This window comes from Argopecten irradians, chromosome 5 (assembly GCF_041381155.1).
Source record: "Argopecten irradians isolate NY chromosome 5, Ai_NY, whole genome shotgun sequence".
NCBI classification, from domain to species: Eukaryota; Metazoa; Mollusca; class Bivalvia; order Pectinida; family Pectinidae; genus Argopecten; species Argopecten irradians.
The window spans coordinates 27,401,451-27,421,157 of NC_091138.1; the positions used below are offsets into that span (position 1 = coordinate 27,401,451).

General features: G+C 34.6%; 2 protein-coding genes across 7 annotated transcripts in view; one reads left to right on the plus strand and one right to left on the minus strand.

Moving 5' to 3' along the window:
• LOC138323395 (guanylate cyclase 32E-like) overlaps positions 1-8,011 on the plus strand; it is a 77,030-nt gene extending 69,019 nt beyond the window's left edge. For all 6 annotated transcript variants that reach the window (XM_069267984.1, XM_069267986.1, XM_069267980.1 and 3 more), the window contains exons 12-22: positions 231-401; positions 772-876; positions 1,689-1,760; positions 2,037-2,199; positions 2,404-2,556; positions 3,117-3,297; positions 3,551-3,691; positions 3,952-4,075; positions 4,959-5,298; positions 5,706-5,797; positions 6,305-8,011. In XM_069267984.1, coding sequence (XP_069124085.1) covers positions 231-401; positions 772-876; positions 1,689-1,760; positions 2,037-2,199; positions 2,404-2,556; positions 3,117-3,297; positions 3,551-3,691; positions 3,952-4,075; positions 4,959-5,298; positions 5,706-5,797; positions 6,305-6,757 — 1,995 coding nt within the window. In that variant the 3' untranslated portion in view covers positions 6,758-8,011. The remainder of the gene's footprint in view (positions 1-230; positions 402-771; positions 877-1,688; positions 1,761-2,036; positions 2,200-2,403; positions 2,557-3,116; positions 3,298-3,550; positions 3,692-3,951; positions 4,076-4,958; positions 5,299-5,705; positions 5,798-6,304) is intronic.
• Positions 8,012-9,273: 1,262 nt separating this feature from the next.
• Positions 9,274-19,707, minus strand: part of LOC138324360 (neprilysin-1-like) — a 33,607-nt gene continuing 23,173 nt past the window's right edge. Inside the window, exons 6-13 of the mRNA XM_069269433.1 lie at positions 18,940-19,059; positions 17,411-17,545; positions 16,308-17,058; positions 12,710-12,829; positions 10,809-10,939; positions 10,026-10,091; positions 9,636-9,731; positions 9,274-9,375 (exon numbers count right to left, since the gene is read on the minus strand). Of these exons, the coding sequence (XP_069125534.1) occupies positions 9,274-9,375; positions 9,636-9,731; positions 10,026-10,091; positions 10,809-10,939; positions 12,710-12,829; positions 16,308-17,058; positions 17,411-17,545; positions 18,940-19,059 (1,521 nt within the window). The remainder of the gene's footprint in view (positions 9,376-9,635; positions 9,732-10,025; positions 10,092-10,808; positions 10,940-12,709; positions 12,830-16,307; positions 17,059-17,410; positions 17,546-18,939; positions 19,060-19,707) is intronic.

Consider the following 19,707-nt stretch of genomic DNA (forward strand, 5'->3'; position numbering starts at 1 on the left):
AAAATAAAGATATGCTTATCTTTTCCTTAATTATGATCAGGGTGGTTTAAAGTATATCTTGCTTATCTTTATAACGACTCCCTTCAATGAAAGGACAGATACTCATTTTCCTAAGTAGCCAATAATTTCAGTTAACGTTTAACTCTTGTTCAGTGTTATCTTCCTTTTCTAATATACCAGTAACGTAACGTTAATTCCGTATTAACTTGTTGTTAATGTATTTGTTGTAGACTCGTATAGGAAGAGCAACAAGTCAAATATCATTAGGATCTCAGAACGAGATTGACTTCCGGCAGCTGTTCACCAAAGTAGGGACCTACAGAGGAACTATAGCCGCCATTCGTATCGTCCACAAGAAGAACGTAGAACTGACGCGTAACGTCAGAAAGGAACTGAAATTGGTATATAAAGCTATCCTGTTCTATGCGTGTTCTCTTTTCTGATTATTGTTTTACATATAAAACACTGGTAAGGATTTTTTTTAATGGTCGATTAAGTAGAAGTAGATTAAGAAATTTAGATCAAATAAAATTTAACGACAGTTATTTACAGAACATAGACATGCTAGGTAACAACATCATCTGTATGTAAACACTTTTATCTATCGCACTTTAAACGTATCAACATTGATTGTTACACTTCATGCCCACATCAGTATCAAGGAAGATAACTCAAACTGTCTGCTTCAGTGCAAACAAAGATTTTGTTTTTCGAGATTTGTGTTTCGACTAGAGGACTGTTAATTCTCATCATCCATCCTTTTTTGTTTAGATGCGGGAATTACGTCACGATAACATCAATCCCTTTATCGGGGCGTGTATTGATTCTCCTCACATTCTGATCGTGTCCGCCTATTGCCCAAGGGGCAGTTTACAGGTAAACAATGTATTGCGTCCTATTGAGATGATATTAATCAGAAACATGTTATGTTTGAACAAATGAAAAAATAAAACATGTCTGACAAAAGTTATTTTTTACCTGTCATTGAAATAGGACCTTATTATTGGTTTTCTCGCTAACCATTAAGTTCCAGATGATATCATGATGAATTATACTATAACGTAGATCACCTTATCACTTATTCTTTAAAAACATATAACAATAATAATGTAACTATGTTCTCGTTATACCCCTGTAATGTACCCCATACAATACCTCTGTAATGTACCAAATACAATACCCCTTTAATGTACCCCATACACACCCCTGTAATGTACCCCATACAATACCCGTGTAATGTACCCAATATAATACCCCAGTAATGTACCCCATACAATACCCATGCTATGTTCCCCATACAATACCCCTGTAATGTACCCAATACAATACCCCTGTAATGTACCTCATACAATAACCCTGTAATGTACCCCATACAATACCAATGTAATGTACCCCATACAATACCACTGTAATGTACCCCATACAATCCCCCTGTAATGTATCCAATATAATACCCCAGTAATGTTCCCCATACAATACCCCTGTAATGTACCAAATACAATACCCCTGTAATGTACCCAATACAATACCCCTGTAATGTACCCAATACAATACCCCTGTAATGTACCTCATCCAATACCCCTGTAATGTACCCCATACAATACCCCTGTAATGTACCCCATACAATACCCCAGTAATGTACCCCATACAATACCCCTGTAATGTACCACATTACTGTTATGTTACAGGATATTTTGGAGAATGATGACTTACAGCTAGACAGTATGTTTATAGCGTCGTTAGTGTTCGATATCATCAGGGTAAGTATAAAACGATAACTTCTTTTCCTGCTGAAAGTTCAGCACGTTTTGCCAGTAATGTCAACATAACATCGACTTATGAAATCCTTACTAGTATTTGGTTACACTTTTTTTCTTAGTAGTTGAAGCTGTCAAATCAAATTAGGTTTGCATTTAATATTAGTTCTTAGTGCACTTTAAATAATGTCAAGGAAAACCTAAATGATCCTTTTGGTGTATGGTTGTCAAAAAATACACCTCTAGACCTCTAGACTAATTGACTGTTGCACTTTTTAGGGAATGATATACCTGCACGGAAGTGAGATCCGTTACCATGGTAAACTGCGCTCATCTAATTGTGTAGTGGACAGTCGATGGGTGGTTAAGATTACTGATTTTGGTCTGAACGAATTTGTAGCAGGAGCCGAGGAGAACTTCGAGGAATATGCATACTACAGAAGTAAGTGTTTGACTACATTCACAAGACAGGCTTGGTTATGTTAGTCAAGACTAAAGTTTTCTCTGTAATCAGTTTAAAAATGAAGAAAACTTCTTTAATTGTCGTTATCAATATACATTTTAATGATCACTTCAAAGAATGAAACCATGTATTTAAACATATTGGGACATTATTTAATTATGAACCTGATATATCTTATTTCAGATTTGCTCTGGTTGGCTCCTGAGATATTACGAAAGAACAAATTACGGCGGATATCTGGAACACAGACAGGAGACGTGTATTCCTTTGCTATTATACTGTACGAAATCCATAGCCGTCGTGGCCCTTATGGTAACACAACGTTATCGCCTAAAGGTAGGCAACATGTGCTTTAATTGTAGTTTTTGTGTTATTTGGCATTTTGTTTATATCTTTCTAATTTTGCATTAACCCTTTTTATTTGGTCCTATCAACAACTTTTGCAAAATGTTTTAAAAATAAACTTTATTTGGCGTATGTGTTTGATAAATATACATGTATATGTTGGTAAATCGTAATTCAAGTGCTAAGCGCATGTACTTGGATTTATAAAGTAATTTTGTTCAATATATATCACGGTAATAGGTATTCAACTATAAATATTACATATAATGTATTTCGAATTCATGTTGGGGAAAGCAGCTGTGTTGTACAAAAAATCCTTAAGTGATGGAAACATCTTATCTATCCTTTTACTAAATTGCGTGAAATATGACCTGATGATAAATACTGATGTACTAACTTTCTATATATATTTAATATACATGTATATTATTCATTAATTAAGTGAATATGACTTTGAGCGTTGATGATATCATTTAAATGAAGCCTAGGTTTATTTATACTGCTACCAGTTTACCTCGTTTACCAGAAAGTTTGTTATTGTTTTTCTACAGAAGTAATAAAGCGTGTCTCATCCACCTCTATTGACCCTCCGTTCCGTCCTCGCCTTGCTGAGCTGGATACCACGCCCAAGTTCGTCACTGACGTTATCAAGGAGTGCTGGGATGAGGATCCTCTCAAAAGACCAGACTTCAAGACAATCAGAACTAAACTGAAACCTCTTCAAAAAGGAATGTAAGTAACCTTACCGTAACGATTTCCTACGGTTCCTATTTACAAGTTTTATCACTGGTTACTTGCAAATTATGGCAGGATGTTGGGACGTCCATTCAAGAAATGTTTTATGTTGTAACAGCATTATTTTGAAATTGCTATTTCAAACATCAACCCATGAATATATTGTTGTTCATATACAGATCAATTCATTCCTGAACGTGAAATTTTCATTTCTCCATTTTCATTTCTCCATTTTCATTTCTTTGTACAGGAAACCTAATATTTTTGACAATATGATTGCCATAATGGAAAAATACGCCAGTAATCTAGAGGCTGTAGTGGAGGAACGAACAGACCAACTTATAGAAGAAAAGAAGAAAACGGAAGAACTGTTGCAACAGATGCTTCCTAGGTAAGGCTCAGAATGGAGTTTGTCACTGATTTCTTAACTGTTTACTCTTCTATAAAAACTTAGTGAGGTTCGCTTAAGCTCATGATTTTATTCCTAATTCATGATACAATGAAACAATATGGTCAATGCTTATTGTTATCTACTTAAAGGGTAATACTTCTGAGGTAATCATTTTAAAATCCAAGTTATAACATTGACCGTTCCACAACTACTGAATACTAAGGGTGATAACTCTAACATCCCTGTACTTTGTTCTATAGATATGTGGCCGAACAGTTGAAGCGAGGGAAGGAAGTGGAGGCCGAGTCGTTTGACTCAGTAACGATCTACTTTAGTGACATATGTGGCTTCACCGCCATGTCCTCTGAAAGTACACCAATGCAAGTAAGTCCATCGAGTATGATTGGGCTTTTGATTTTATCAGATTTAATGGTTGATTATTTTTTTTATTTATAGCGACTTTTTATCAACATTGAATTGTTGAATTAACCGATACGCTAGTTTGAACAAAATTGAATATTTTGAAAATTAATCAATTTCTTCATTGTGAGCCGAGGTGACTAAATTGTGTCTTTCACTCCGTCAATGGCACTTCATTGTAATTTTGAATTCAAGGTCTTAGTACAATTATTGTCGTTGACAACACGTTTCATTTGGTCGGTAATTACTATTGATAACTAGATTCGCAATTCAAATATAAATACATTCTACCCAACAACTGTCAAGATACTGTCTTTCTGTGTGTGATTTCAAACATTTACTGTTATATGTATTTTCTGTTCCTTTACTATGTTATTGACTACACCTAAAAGATCGTTAAGGCCCATGTTGACCCTGCCTCGCCTTAGGTGCCTAACTATAGACTCATTATATGTTTCCGATCCAATAGGCAATGGACGCCAAGTATCTTTTGAAATGTTTTTGCTCTGCATAGGATCGTTAAGTTTGATGACCAGTTCACATTATATCTGTCTTTATACCGATCCATCATCTTAGAATTAGTATGAAAACGCTTCATTTTCAACTATAATTCAGATTTAACACATACACAAAAAGACCCGTTGTAAAACAGTATATGCCCATATTATAACCCAGATTGATACTTGTAAAACATTGCCATTTCTGTTGCTTCCTTCCGAAGGTATATGTATAATTGATATATTTTTTCTTTCTTTTTTCACACAGATAAGAGAACATGTATTACATACATACATACAAACATACATACATGCATTAATAACATTATCATGACTATTTTTGTTTTAAGGTGGTTAACCTGCTTAATGACCTGTACACGCTTTTTGACTCCATCATTGAGAACTATGACGTGTACAAGGTGGAGACAATAGGAGACGCCTACATGGTGGTCAGTGGTCTCCCCAAGAGGAATGGCATCAACCACGCTGGGGAAATCGCCTCTATGTCCCTTCATCTACTGGACGCCATTAAAAAGTTCAAGATCCGTCATCGTTCTGACACGATCCGCCTAAGAGTGGGTATCCATTCCGGCTCGTGTGTGGCGGGAGTTGTGGGACTCAAAATGCCACGATACTGTCTGTTTGGGGATACGGTCAACACTGCTTCTCGTATGGAGTCTACGGGGGAAGGTGAACAGCTACGTTCTTTAGAATTAGATTTTGGAATACATTTCATAAAAATAATATGAAAACTGTTTTTTAATGTAATGCTTACATAATTAATTTTTTCTAACATTTCTTCGGTGTGCTCCAGGTCAAACATGGTAATGCTAGGAAGGATTAAAAAACAGTTTGTAATGATCCGTTACTAGCTTTCTAATGTGTATTTAATGCTGCAAGTCGTTTACAATATACATGGGTTTTTGTGCACACACCGGCCAGAATATTATCAAATTTTGATAACTTTATTCTATCAATGATGTGTACCTAAGGTTACATAACACAAAGCCAAATGTTTGTAAATGTATCCGAAATTGTTTTTTTTTCTAAATTCCAATGATTGTGTAATGGTCCGTATTAAATTCACCATGTTTCAGCCCTGAAGATCCATTGTTCCAACACGTGCCGCATGTTATTGGAGGATCTGGGTGGTTACAATCTAACAGAGCGAGGCATGGTAGCAATGAAGGTGAGGACATGTTCATCGGGGCAAACAGCCTTTCTATTGTTAGACTACTGGAATAGGCAAATCATTAACAATTTGCATTTGTGTATTGTATGATGATTTATTACTGAATGAATATGTCTAATTATTGTTTGAATATTATTTGCATACCTTTCATATGTGAAGACGAGAAATGTCATGAAACTTTTGTAACAAGGAATCCCGTTATGTTGTCTAGTTGTATGGCTCATCAAGCTAATAAAATAGCATTTGATATCATATATATGTTGTAGCTGTTATGGCTTAAGAAATTTCAAAAATGCGTTTCGATCGCAATAAAGTTAGATTTTTATCAATAGATCAAAACATATATCTGTAGTGTCACATTTTCGAATAACGTAACATTGTGTATTTTAATAGGCTGAATATTTATGTAATTATGTGAATATTTAAAAATAAATGTATTTGACCCGGCAGAACAAAGTTGATTTTGGTTAATAAGGACTCTACATTTGATTTATTGTGTTTCAGGGTAAAGGTGATGTTTTGACCTACTGGCTGACGGGTGAAGATAAACGTCATCGGTTAAAGCGCCTGTCAACTAGTGAAGCTCCTGTAAAGAGTCCGTCCCTCTCGGGTAACAACAACAGAACGTCTAGTATTCAGTGTGTATGTACACCCCCAGATAGTACGGAACCTCTGGCTATAGACATGACAGACATTCAATTTATGAAACAAAATGGTGACGCTGTTCCACGTTTCAGTAATTCCGGGGCAAGTAAACAAAACTTCTTAAAAATGTGGCCCCAGAAACAGAAAAACAAGATGTCTAAATCCTGGAAGCAGCTTCATTTTTCTGAAAGTGAAAATGACGATAAGGATCAAGATTGCCTCAATAATCGTGTGTCTGTTGAAATGTCGCCGCTCATTTCGTCCGCCCAAGAAACATGTCGGACTTCCGGTTATCCGTTTGAAGACGCGTAGTGGTTTGGATGGTATTTATGTTATGTTGTGATAGCAACGTGGTGCGCACTGTAGTCAGAGGATGTGAATGACATGTTAATAATTTATTTTTCTTTAAAAAAAACTTACTTTTTATTGTGGCCAAACTTTGTCCTTTATTTTTTATTTGATATTAATATTAATTGATATTATACTAATAACAGATGGACGAATTACGTTTTTCAATAGTACACTTTTATTCTCTATCAATGCATTAACAATGAAATTATTTGTGATTTTTTTATATTAATATGTCTATGCTTCCAGTTGCATTACAGACCATGCATTAATTTGAGTGTTCAATCAATTAGTGTCTGTTGATATGGATACAGTGTGTGTATATATATAAATATATAGCATTAAATGTTCTTTTTTTGGTATTTTGCATTTTAATAAAAACGTTCTGAAAAGAACTGTAAACCAATTTCCATTCGAGCTCGATTTGCTTTTGCGAAAGTTGATCACCATGAATTGATAACAACCACACATTTATTGAAATGTATTTTCATTTAATTGAAAATCAGCGAAAATACTTGGAAATTGCAATAGAATGCTGGTTTACAGTAGTGCAGGTTTTATCCAGTTTCTATATAAATACAAACATATGAGTAATTGTTGTTTGAAAGTCAATAAAATTACAAATAAGATGACCTCTCAAGGTAAAGTAAGATCAAACTGACAAGAATGACTTTTTTTTTTACTTTTACCAACTTGCATGCTTATTATCTTTAAACTGATAGCATTAGTACGTATGATTAATTGTTACGTTTTTGTCTCACCTGTAAATCTGGCGGCGTGATTTTCTCACGAGGACAAATGACGTAATTATCAATATTGGTTAAGCAGATTATAGAACAATAAGAGACCTTAATGTCTAGTTAAGTTTTATGAATTTTTTTTCGTAGTTTGGACTTGATTTGTGACTTGATTTGTTAGTTTTGGTTGTTGTCTCGATAGTTCATATTCACACGAATCAATCGATATTGATACTGAGTATAGACGTTTGCTAATATCTAATTAGATGTTCTGTTTCTTTAATAGAAATAAGTAAAGCTATCTGTGATATTCAGTTACTACTTAACGTGTGGAAAGTCCTCATTTGACAAATGTGGAGAAGTTTTTATGATCATATGAATCCATTAGATATCATTTGTATGTTTATGTTAAGCTCTACAGCTTTCAGATGTTGTTTGTGAAGACGCCACTTTTTAAATACTAAAGATATTTTTCTAGTTATTCTGTCTTTTTGGTTTTTTTACTTTAATATACTATGACAACAATTCTGTTTGATATCAAATTGCAATTACCAATGTCTTAATATGATAATTAACGTAATGCAAAATTTTCTGCTTTTTGTTAACAGTTTTTACGTCAATCAGTTGTGATATTAAGGCCATCGTGATAATGAGCTTATCCCACAGACGATTAGGGTAACAATCATCTTTTGTTTTAATGACTTAAATAACTTTTAACATTACAGAAGAATGGATTCCATGCTTGTATTATCATCTACCTCATTGAATACACTTATTCATTTAATGATCTAATAACTTCAGAAACTTACTCCTAATTCCAATACCATTGATAAAATATAAAACATTCGCGTCTTAATTTTACATTTTATCATATGCATTTGTAGTTTCACATAAACAAAAACAATTTGTCTTCATTTTTCTATCAAAGTGTTGTGTAAAATCATTAAAAAATCTGAAATAGGTGAAATACATGATGGAACTGGTTTATTGATATAATACATTTGGGATAGTTCTATCTTACACTCGTAATTAAAAACAGAGTTAATGGTCAATGGCAAACAACACCAGACAGTGGACACTGCAAATAGTAGAATATGCTCTTCATTATAAACGTAAAGAAATCCTGAAACATCGAAACTCAATGCCACGCTCCGTGGGAAATAAATAGTTAAGGAGATGATATCAATATCTTGTATTTATTTATTCATAACTATACTTGCAACGACGTTAATCGTCTGGCCGCCATATCCTGGCGATTTCTGGGTGCGATTAAGCACATTGCCTTGAGAACACATTTGACGTTCACATTCATCACCATACAGTTTCAATTAAAGCAGCGAAAATGCATTGGAAAAGTAATTAAAACACACACAGTTTGAGAAAATATAGCTTTAATTATCGTTTTCGTTTTTACAATGCAATTTCACAACACAATGCATTTGGAATCGGAGTTCATTTGACTTTTTATAGAACATTTATAAGCAGATGAAAATTTAGGGAAATTAGAAAGTGACCCATGAACTCTGAAAAAAAAGAAATAAATTATATATTTAAATTAAATGCCGTATGGAAAATTCAATTTGCAACATTCGAAAAAATAAAGACCCTTGTAGTTGATTGCATAGTCCAATAAAAGGATATTTCCTTCTTAATGATAACCTTTGGATCGATTTCTAATCGGAGCTCTTATGGAAACATGAATATTGCAAAACTATGACATTAATTAAAACTCCAATTTAAATCTTAAAACAAAAATACTCGCCTGACGTATCTCGGTAATACTGGGTTGTTTGTATCCATATAGTATAGTTCTATTCCTCTGGCGTTTACCTTCTCGCACATGGTCTGAAACAATATTGAATCATGTATACTCAAAAATCAAAGTGTAACTTATCATGCTTATCTATATTTTAGAAGTTATTCGGTTTAATTTAACATTATTCCATTCATCCTCGATGATGAATACCTTATATAGTCTGAAACAACATTGGATTAATATACTCAAAATCAGTATCGTTTTAGCATTTCGGGAATATAGTTAAAAGCGGTCAATTTTGTTCAGGTCTTTGACATGCTTTTGTCATGTTGTCACTATTTAGATATACCTGTGTGTACGTAACAAAGAAAAGCTGATGGTCAGTGAGGTTTAGTCCAGGTAAGACCATTCTGTCGTAGCCACGGTCAAAGGACCGGCTATATGCCTGCAAGTATAAATAAATGAATTCCATTTTAAGCGAACATTAGTTACATTTATACATTTCTTTTCAAAATACACGATGCACAGGACTTCTATAAAAGCATATTTTAGATTATTTTACTTTACTATGTTACAAGATAACTATTGAACTATTGACTTTTATATATATAGGAGTTCGTTTATGGAATACATTTCATATTGTTTCTTGCCTTTCATGAAAATAGTTAAGTAAAAAGTGTTCCATAGAATTTTGTGAGACTTTTAATGCAGTAAAACTTTAGATATTGGCCATACCTACCCTAAAAGCAACGTGTAGAGCTAAAGTGTCGCGGAAATTCTGGCCCTTGGTTAGGTCTCCTCGAACCTTCAAATAAAAAATGAGTTCTTCATTGATACTTTAATTTCTACATATTTTAGATATTGTGAGTAAGCAATAATTATTATCTATAGTTAAATATATATCATATATTATAAAACATATGGGTGTTGATTCTAGGGGACAAGTGTTTGCGTTGGTATAATCTTACCGAGAGATTTCCATGATGCAAACGAATACAAAATATATTTAATACTAACCGAATATAACTCTATACGTAAATGCAATAAAAGAAAAATGAACTTGTATAAATCTTCCATACACACAATTTTAGCATATTTTGTCAGTGATATGAATCTTGAGGGCAATTCAAACTAAGTATGTTCTAAGGAATATCACTGAAACGGGACTGTAGATTCAAGCAGTCAATAATTAAATAACACAGTCTTCTGATCAGTCCTTGGGATAAATATCATTATTTGCCATGATATTGTTTACAAAATCAATTATTTGTTCTTTGACCTTCCCATATAAGCATACTTTAGACATTTAATTATATTAATTCATGTTGTAGATTTACTCGACTCCCCTCACCAATAAGATTGTATAAATGAGCATCAGGGTACGATCAAGCAATAGAAAATAAACGAATGACGTCCATGAATGCATAGGGTTATAGGGTGAACTATGTCTTTGGTGTTTGAACAATCCTTTGATTACGTGTTAAGTTGTCTAACATCTAACAAGGATTGTTTTAGTGCCTACCTGGTGTTGTGCGCCTTGGGTGTCAATCAGAGAATATCTGTCGAATGTATCTATCAGACACTGTAGGTGGTGGGCCATGGTAAACAGCACTCGTCGGTCGATCAGGCCCGTCATAAAGTGTAGCAGTAACGCTGTGAACGACAAATAGTGTCATTAATGTCAAATAATCATTTCAAAACTTTTCCTTGTGAATTGAGAACTCGCAATATACGTAACGATTTACCGAAATAAAAGTCGTGGCTTATCAGATAATTCGGTGTGTCAGACAGACAGCTATGTAAGTAGGGGGACATATGTAGATTTATCATTGCTGTATTGACTTTTGTTAATTGTGCTTACGTCATGTTAAAGGATACGACCATTTTAGACATACCCGAGTACCGACGTAATTACATTGGCTTTCCGCGTAGTGTACAGGTGTATAGTTTCGGGAGATGGGGTCTGAACTAGATTGTCCTTTGTGATTTCGATTTTTTATACATAAATATGTCTACCTTTAAATTTTGTTATGTTTCACAAAATACTATTGGTAGAGTAATCAATATCAATTGTACCTTGTTATTTATTTTTAAAGAAGAAACCATATATATTGTCATCTATATTAATTCATTTTTAGATGCTGCATATTGTTGCAAACCACTACCAGGAAACAAGATGAGAGTGTAATGAATCACTCCAGGTTACCAGCTAAATTACATGTGTTTGCAGGAAAACACTTCGGAGTAGGGCATGTGTGTAAATCAGTGTAATCAATGGGTTTGGGGATTCCTTACTTCAGCACCCACGCACCAAGTTATTTATAACACAAGTACAAATCTGATCAATCCTCTTTCCCTTGTGTATGCAAAATTCTGCTTAATACAGAAAATAAAGTATTTTGTATTATATACTTACGAGAGTTGAAAATATCTAACAAATCCGAAAAGGTCACTATGTACTTTCGGCAATTATTTAGTGTTTTGCACCTTACACTGACAATTGTCCGTATGCAACAGTTTAATAATAAGATTCCAACAAACACTCCACATAAATGTCCTAATACATAGAAACCTGCCTAGCGATTACCTCTGTATAAAGACCACCTGCTTAATAAAACCGATTATAGGGTCCGAAATGTCCATTTATAGCACATGTGACCTCTCTATAAAAACCACTTGGCAATAAATGCTTCCTTTCCTTTGTCCCTGAGGTGGTCTTTATTGACAGAATTGACTGTATATCTACGGGGTAGCGTTAGATATAATATTTACAATAATATTGTTGTGAAGTGCGTGACAAATTGACGTACTTGGATAAAGTTATGTTTGGGTTCAATGTCAATTTCAACAAATTTTTTTGACATATTCTTTATAGTCAAAAGGATAAGATAGCAGGCAAGGCCTATCCAAGTCTTCTCCTTAAGATGACAAGTGGCAATAAATATGGACAAATATATTAGTATGTATACAAGTACACATTAATACAAATAGTCAAACATTCAAAAAGGGGAAGTAACTCCTCAGTTATGTAAACATTATATTTATATATATTTTTTCATATTGTGACCAGTTACAGGTATTTAACATGGATTGTTATACAAAGAGTAATAATTAAAATAAATTTCTTGCTACCATTGATAGTAAACTATTTATCATAAATATTTGATGACATTGGATTATATCCCCCAACAGAAGAAAGGCCATGTTTGGGTTATGTTTGCAAATTCGTACCGAAGATGATGAACGGAAGTACTTTGTTATCACGGCAGTATGGTTTGCTACTCCGCACGATACAAACGTGTTCTCACTCTGACGGCTTAGTACTGAACTCCTTTGCCGAAAGGCATATACTTTAACCTCACATTCACAACGATATAAAAATTAACAAACAACCAATTTTAGTCTTTCTTTTCGATCACTTACCGTCGATGTCAAAAGCCTGCACTAAGGTTTGTGCGATGAGGATCCCTGTCGACCCATACGTAACGGGAACTGTCGCTGGGGTATAAAATAGCGGGCCTTGGATCGCTGACGCCGATAATTCTGAAGAAGCCAAAATACATAAGGTTCAGTATGTATATAACTATTTCAGGGGGAAATGTCACAAATAAATCATTTTTGCAAAGCAAATTGTGTTTTTTGTTTACTTAACAATTGGTTACAACATGATATTTATTCCAAATGTCTCATGTTGAAGGCGCCACAATAACCGAGTTCAATATATAAATTACATCGATTTGTTATACATAATGTATACGATTATCCTAACTATTTTACTCTCCCGTTTCCTTGACTAAAAAGATGTTGTATATTTGTATATTTTAATTACTCACTATTGTTTGCTTTCCTTATGAATAAATAATAGTCATGATTCCGAAATGTTCCTCATCGTAAACGTCACACTACTGCGTATCTAATCATCTTAGAACCTCCAATGTTACAAACAATACCAGAACTCCCCATACAATCGATCGTGGTGGTGATTTATACGGAAAAATTGTCGTGGTCGCAAAATGATGAAAAATAGTAAAAACAGTATATACTGTAAACTGTTGCTGGATTTTTATTCGTTAAGATTTACTTTTATAATATTAAGTTTCAATCGCAAATATTCTGGCCAGCGCACATCCAGACCTACTGTTAAGCATTATATACAGAACTTATTTAATGTTTGATATTACGATATTGTTTGAATTTTCCTACAGTCTGGTACTACATACAGATCTTACCTACAGTCTGGTACTACATACAGAATTTATCTACAGTCTGGTACTACATACAGAACTTACCTACAGTCTGGTACTACATACAGAACTTACCTACAGTCTGGTACTACATACAGAACTTACCTACAGTCTGGTACTACATACAGAATTTACCTACAGTCTGGTACTACATACAGATCTTACCTACAGTCTGGTACTACATACAGAATTTACCTACAGTCTGGTACTACATACAGAATTTACCTACAGTCTGGTACTACATACAGAACTTACCTACAGTCTGGTACTACATACAGAACTTACCTACAGTCTGGTACTACTACAGATACTACAGTGACTACATACAAACTTACCTAGTCTGTACTACATACAGAACTTACCTAGTCTGGTACTACATACAGAACTTACCTACAGTCTGGTACTACATACAGATTACACAGTCTGTACACATACAGAACTTACTACAGTCTGGTACTACATACAGTAACTTACTATAACATTCTGGTACTACATACAGAACTTACCTACATCTGGTACTACTACAGCTTACTATGGTACTACATACAGAACTTACCTACATCCTGTACTACATACAGAACTACCTACAGTCTGGTACTACATACAGAACTTACCTACAGTCTGGTACTACATACAGAACTTACCTACAGTCTGGTACTACATACAGAACTTACCTACAGTCGTACTACATACAGAACTTACCTACAGTCTGGTACTACATACAGAACTTACCTACAGTCTGGTACTACATACAGAACTTACCTACATCCAGTACTACATACAGATCTTACCTACATCTGGTACTACATACAGACTTACCTACATCCGTACTACATACAGAACTTACCTACAGTCTGGTACTACATACAGACTTACCTACATCGGTACTACATACAGAACTTACCTACAGTCTGGTACTACATACAGAATTTACCTACAGTCTGGTACTACATACAGAATTTACCTACAGTCTGGTACTACATACAGAACTTACCTACAGTCGTACTACATACAGACTTACCTACAGTCTGGTACTACATACAGACTTACCTACAGTCTGGTACTACATACAGAATTTACCTACAGTCTGGTACTACATACAGAACTTACCTTTAGTCTGGTACTACATACAGAACTTACCTACAGTCTGGTACTACATACAGAACTTACCTACAGTCTGGTACTACATACAGAACTTACCTACAGTCTGGTACTACATACAGATCTTACCTACAGTCTGGTACTACATACAGATCTTACCTACAGTCCAGTACTACATACAGAACTTACCTACAGTCTGGTACTACATACAGATCTTACCTACAGTCTGGTACTACATACAGAACTTACCTACAGTCTGGTACTACATACAGAACTTACCTACAGTCTGGTACTACATACAGAACTTACCTACAGTCTGGTACTACATACAGAACTTACCTACAGTCTGGTACTACATACAGAACTTACCTACAGTCTGGTACTACATACAGAACTTACCTACAGTCTGGTACTACATACAGATCTTACCTACAGTCTGGTACTACATACAGAACTTACCTACAGTCTGGTACTACATACAGATCTTACCTACAGTCTGGTACTACATACAGAACTTACCTACAGTCTGGTACTACATACAGAACTTACCTACAGTCTGGTACTACATACAGAATTTACCTACAGTCTGGTACTACATACAGAACTTACCTACAGTCTGGTACTACATACAGAATTTACCTACAGTCTGGTACTACATACAGAACTTACCTACAGTCTGGTACTACATACAGAACTTACCTACAGTCTGGTACTCATACAGAACTTACCTACAGTCTGGTACTACATACAGAACTTACCTACAGTCTGGTACTACATACAGAACTTACCTACAGTCTGGTACTACATACAGAACTTACCTACAGTCTGGTACTACATACAGATCTTACCTACAGTCCTGGTACTACATACAGAACTTACCTACAGTCTGGTACTACATACAGAACTTACCTACAGTCTGGTACTACATACAGAACTTACCTACAGTCTGGTACTACATACAGAACTTACCTACAGTCTGGTACTACATACAGAACTTACCTACAGTCTGGTACTACATACAGAACTTACCTACAGTCTGGTACTACATACAGAACTTACCTACAGTCTGGTACTACATACAGAACTTACCTACAGTCTGGTACTACATACAGAACTTACCTTTAGTCTGGTACTACATACAGAACTTACCTACAGTCTGGTACTACATACAGAACTTACCTACAGTCTGGTACTACATACAGAACTTACCTACAGTCTGGTACTACATACAGAACTTACCTACAGTCTGGTACTACATACAGAACTTACCTCCTTTTGTCTACCTAACTACAGTCTGGTACTACATACAGAACTTACCTACAGTCTGGTACTACATACAGAACTTACCTACAGTCTGGTACTACATACAGAACTTACCTACAGTCTGGTACTACATACAGATCTTACCTACAGTCTGGTACTACATACAGAATCTTACCTACAGTCTGGTACTACATACAGATCTTACTACAGTCGTACTACATACAGAACTTACTACGTCTACAGTCTACTACATACAGACTTACCTACAGTCTGGTACTACATACAGATCTTACCTACAGTCTGGTACTACATACAGATCTTACCTACAGTCTGGTACTACATACAGAATTTACCTACAGTCTGGTACTACATACAGATCTTACCTACAGTCTGGTACTACATACAGAACTTACCTACAGTCTGGTACTTCTTGACGAATTTGCTGATTGTCAGTCTCCACGTAGGACATATCTTGACCCCTGTTATATACAGTCTGTGTTTAGTTCTGGTAATTTCTATCATATTACCTATATATCCTCCCGAAATCTTTGATATATCAAGCACACCTCTCTCGATCAAAGATTTCCACTTTGTCCATTCAAAATGTAGTGTGATATTGTCCATATGAGCGGCTACTGCCTCTCTCTGACTCCTTGGAATCCAGTATAATCCGTCCATGACCTCTATCAAGGTTTGTTTTAAGTTCACAAACAACATTTGCGATTCTTTTTCAAACACATCTAGTTTGGGAACGGTGATAATCGCCGATAAAGGTAGAACTGTAGATAAGTACGATATACAATTAGCTTCGTCGTTGTTATGGTTTGGAATGTTATAAATACTTGTAGAAAAATTAAAAGGCTTGATTCTATCTGCATATATATTATATAAATCCGTGTATAGGAGTGTATGTATCCATACGTAATGAGTAAGGGTCTGTGGGTCCGTCCGTGCCATCAGACTCTGTACTGATGGGGATATGTCCACAGAACATAGCTCAGTCCCATCGGTCACATTTCGACCCTCTCCCAGTAACAGCTGGAAAAATAATTTCCAGGATATTCCGTAAAATGGGAATTTAGCCTGTAAAGATGATATGTTCATTCTGGATTCACAGTTCTCCATTGATCTAAGCACATTCTTGTTCTCGTCTTTATACCAGTTCTGAAATGATTATATTACATAAAAGCAATTACCATATCATTTTAAACATTTCATCGATTGGTGTTAAATTTTTCATTTTGCAATTTATCAGTTTGGTCCAAAGCATCACTTATAACTCTGTATACTGTTACATCGTTTTCTATAATTATGAAGAAAACTTGCCAATGTGTTTTTTCAGATTTGTTCAAAAGTGTAACAATGTTGTTTTCAAACCCGAAGATGCTGACATTTCTGGTAATGTAGTCTAAGTCTGTATTTTTATCTGTGTAGCTTTGTTTACATTGAAATTGAAAAGAAATTTACTCTTATCCTTACTACGAACGAATCCCTTCTACTTGGCTATAGTTCTCACCTTATTCAGTGATATTTCAAATTCAAAAACGGAATCTAGGTTATCGATTAAAGCTCTGGAGAGTCCGTCCCCTTCCTTTGGATCGAGGATAGTCATTGTGGCTGTCTTCAGGAATGTCTTATACGTCAGCATTGTCTGAAGGGATAACAACAGATATAAACAACTCACAGAACATGCTATACGATGTATTTGTTCGTTCTGTAAACATAGCTGTATATATTTAAAATATAAAAAGGAAGTTCGGTAATGGAAATTCTGAAAAATTCGAGATACATTGTACTTTTATTCAAATGTTCTTTGCTATGGAAGTATATTAGAACTATACCTGATTTCTAGAAACGTTTAAAAAGTATACATTTTTGCACGAGTATTTTTTCCGAATGCGTAATAAATTGTGATAACTCTTTTGGTCTGTTCTTAAACATTGCAATTGGCGACATTTTTTTCTACTCTTTGTATCAAAGTCTGATGACTACATAACACTTAAGTCCCCTCCACTCCATGTTAACTTTTGGAACATATCCTAAAAAGAGTGAATAAATGGTTTATTTTTTTAAATTACTAATATAAAACCTCTTTGTATGTATGTTTAGATTATATAACTATTAATTATTTAAGGATGCTCCACCGCCGACAGACCATAAACAATACTCATCATTTGAACAACAATTGGTGTTTAATCGTGTATATATATGTATAATTAACACAAAAAATAATATAAAATAATTTATTTTGCTTTTGGTGCATGCGCAGTCAAAACTTCATTTTATATAGAACATAGTGCCACGGAATTTTTTTCGGGATGCAATTAATTATTTTTAATATTTTTATCTTGAAGTAAAATTAGAAGCTCAAACTTTCAATTGGTTGTAATGGTGTAAAGTAAGTAACTTTTGTAACTGAAGAAAAATACAGAATCGACGGATCCTGTTTTTGATAGTGAAAAAAATACCATTTGTCAGCGGTGGAGCATCTTTAATATACGCGCAATTTTAGATAAAAGTTACTTCCCAGTGTGAAAGAAGGAAAAGCCCAATAATACTCAAAACACTTATGGAGAATCATTTTCAAATCCACTTCTAATAACATACGATCATAGGAGAAATGTTAAACGTCGTATGACTACTGATGCCCTTATTCAATCGCAAATACCTATAGGGCATTTTATGTAATTAGTAGATCTTTCATTTCTGTATCAAGTACTCATATCAGGAATTAGTACGTTAGCAATATCTTCTTAAACGACGATAATAAATCAAGTGGTAGTATTAGTATAATGGTGATTAAAATGAGCCGTGGATGTCGATAGCAATTTACATTACCATTACCACATTAAGATGTAATAAGTTGAATTAGCTTTTGAGTTGACCAAGGCTCTGAATAGGACATGTTAACCTAACAAGAGCATAGTGGATCTACCGTATTCAATTGAAGCAGTTAGAGGCTAACGTTCCACAAGGCCCCACATTTACCTTCATACGACAAGGCCAGTCTATTATTTGATATTTACGTGAATGTGTTTGACCTACTTTGTCTGATGTATAGCTCCGATAATACAAATCGCTTGGCATCAAATGGCGGAAACTGGAAACGTGTTCACCGTCATTGAACAACTCCGTGACGACGTCATCCGAATAGTTATTGATGATCTGTGTAAAATGGTAGAGGAAAATGTAGACTAAATTCTGGAGAACATTACATTTGATTAATTTATCATTGTAATATTAGATACGTGTTTCTTTTATATCTAAGAATTTAAGAAATGCATGACACCTTTACTTGAAGAAGATACTACATGTAATATAATAATCAATATACCTAATACCAAGATTCAAAATAGCTCTCATTTCATCTAATGACTTCGCATGTCAATGAGAGAGAAAATCATAACATTCCATGATTGATTACGAGATGTGCTGTTTTACTGGGTATAACGCTACATTAGGAAACAATCTTTATTTTAGGACTTCCAACTTTACGCAATGTGTCCTGTCTGTAAATGCCTGCCCTACGGATAGGACGTTCGAATTGTATCTGCTGTCCCTATTTCATGACCATAAAAGGCGACTAAATTCAATGCATTCTTCCTAATTGACCTTTTTTCTTCCGAACCTTCTTATCTTGAAAGAATTTATGAATGACTAGATTGAAAAATATAATCCATGAACTAACTTCCTCATGAAGGATTTATTGCACCTAGCAAACTCAAAATTGCGTTAGACCAATAACACAATAACAAAATCTACTGTTTTACTAGCAAAAGTTATTAATATGTATTTATCCGAACTCTTTAAAAT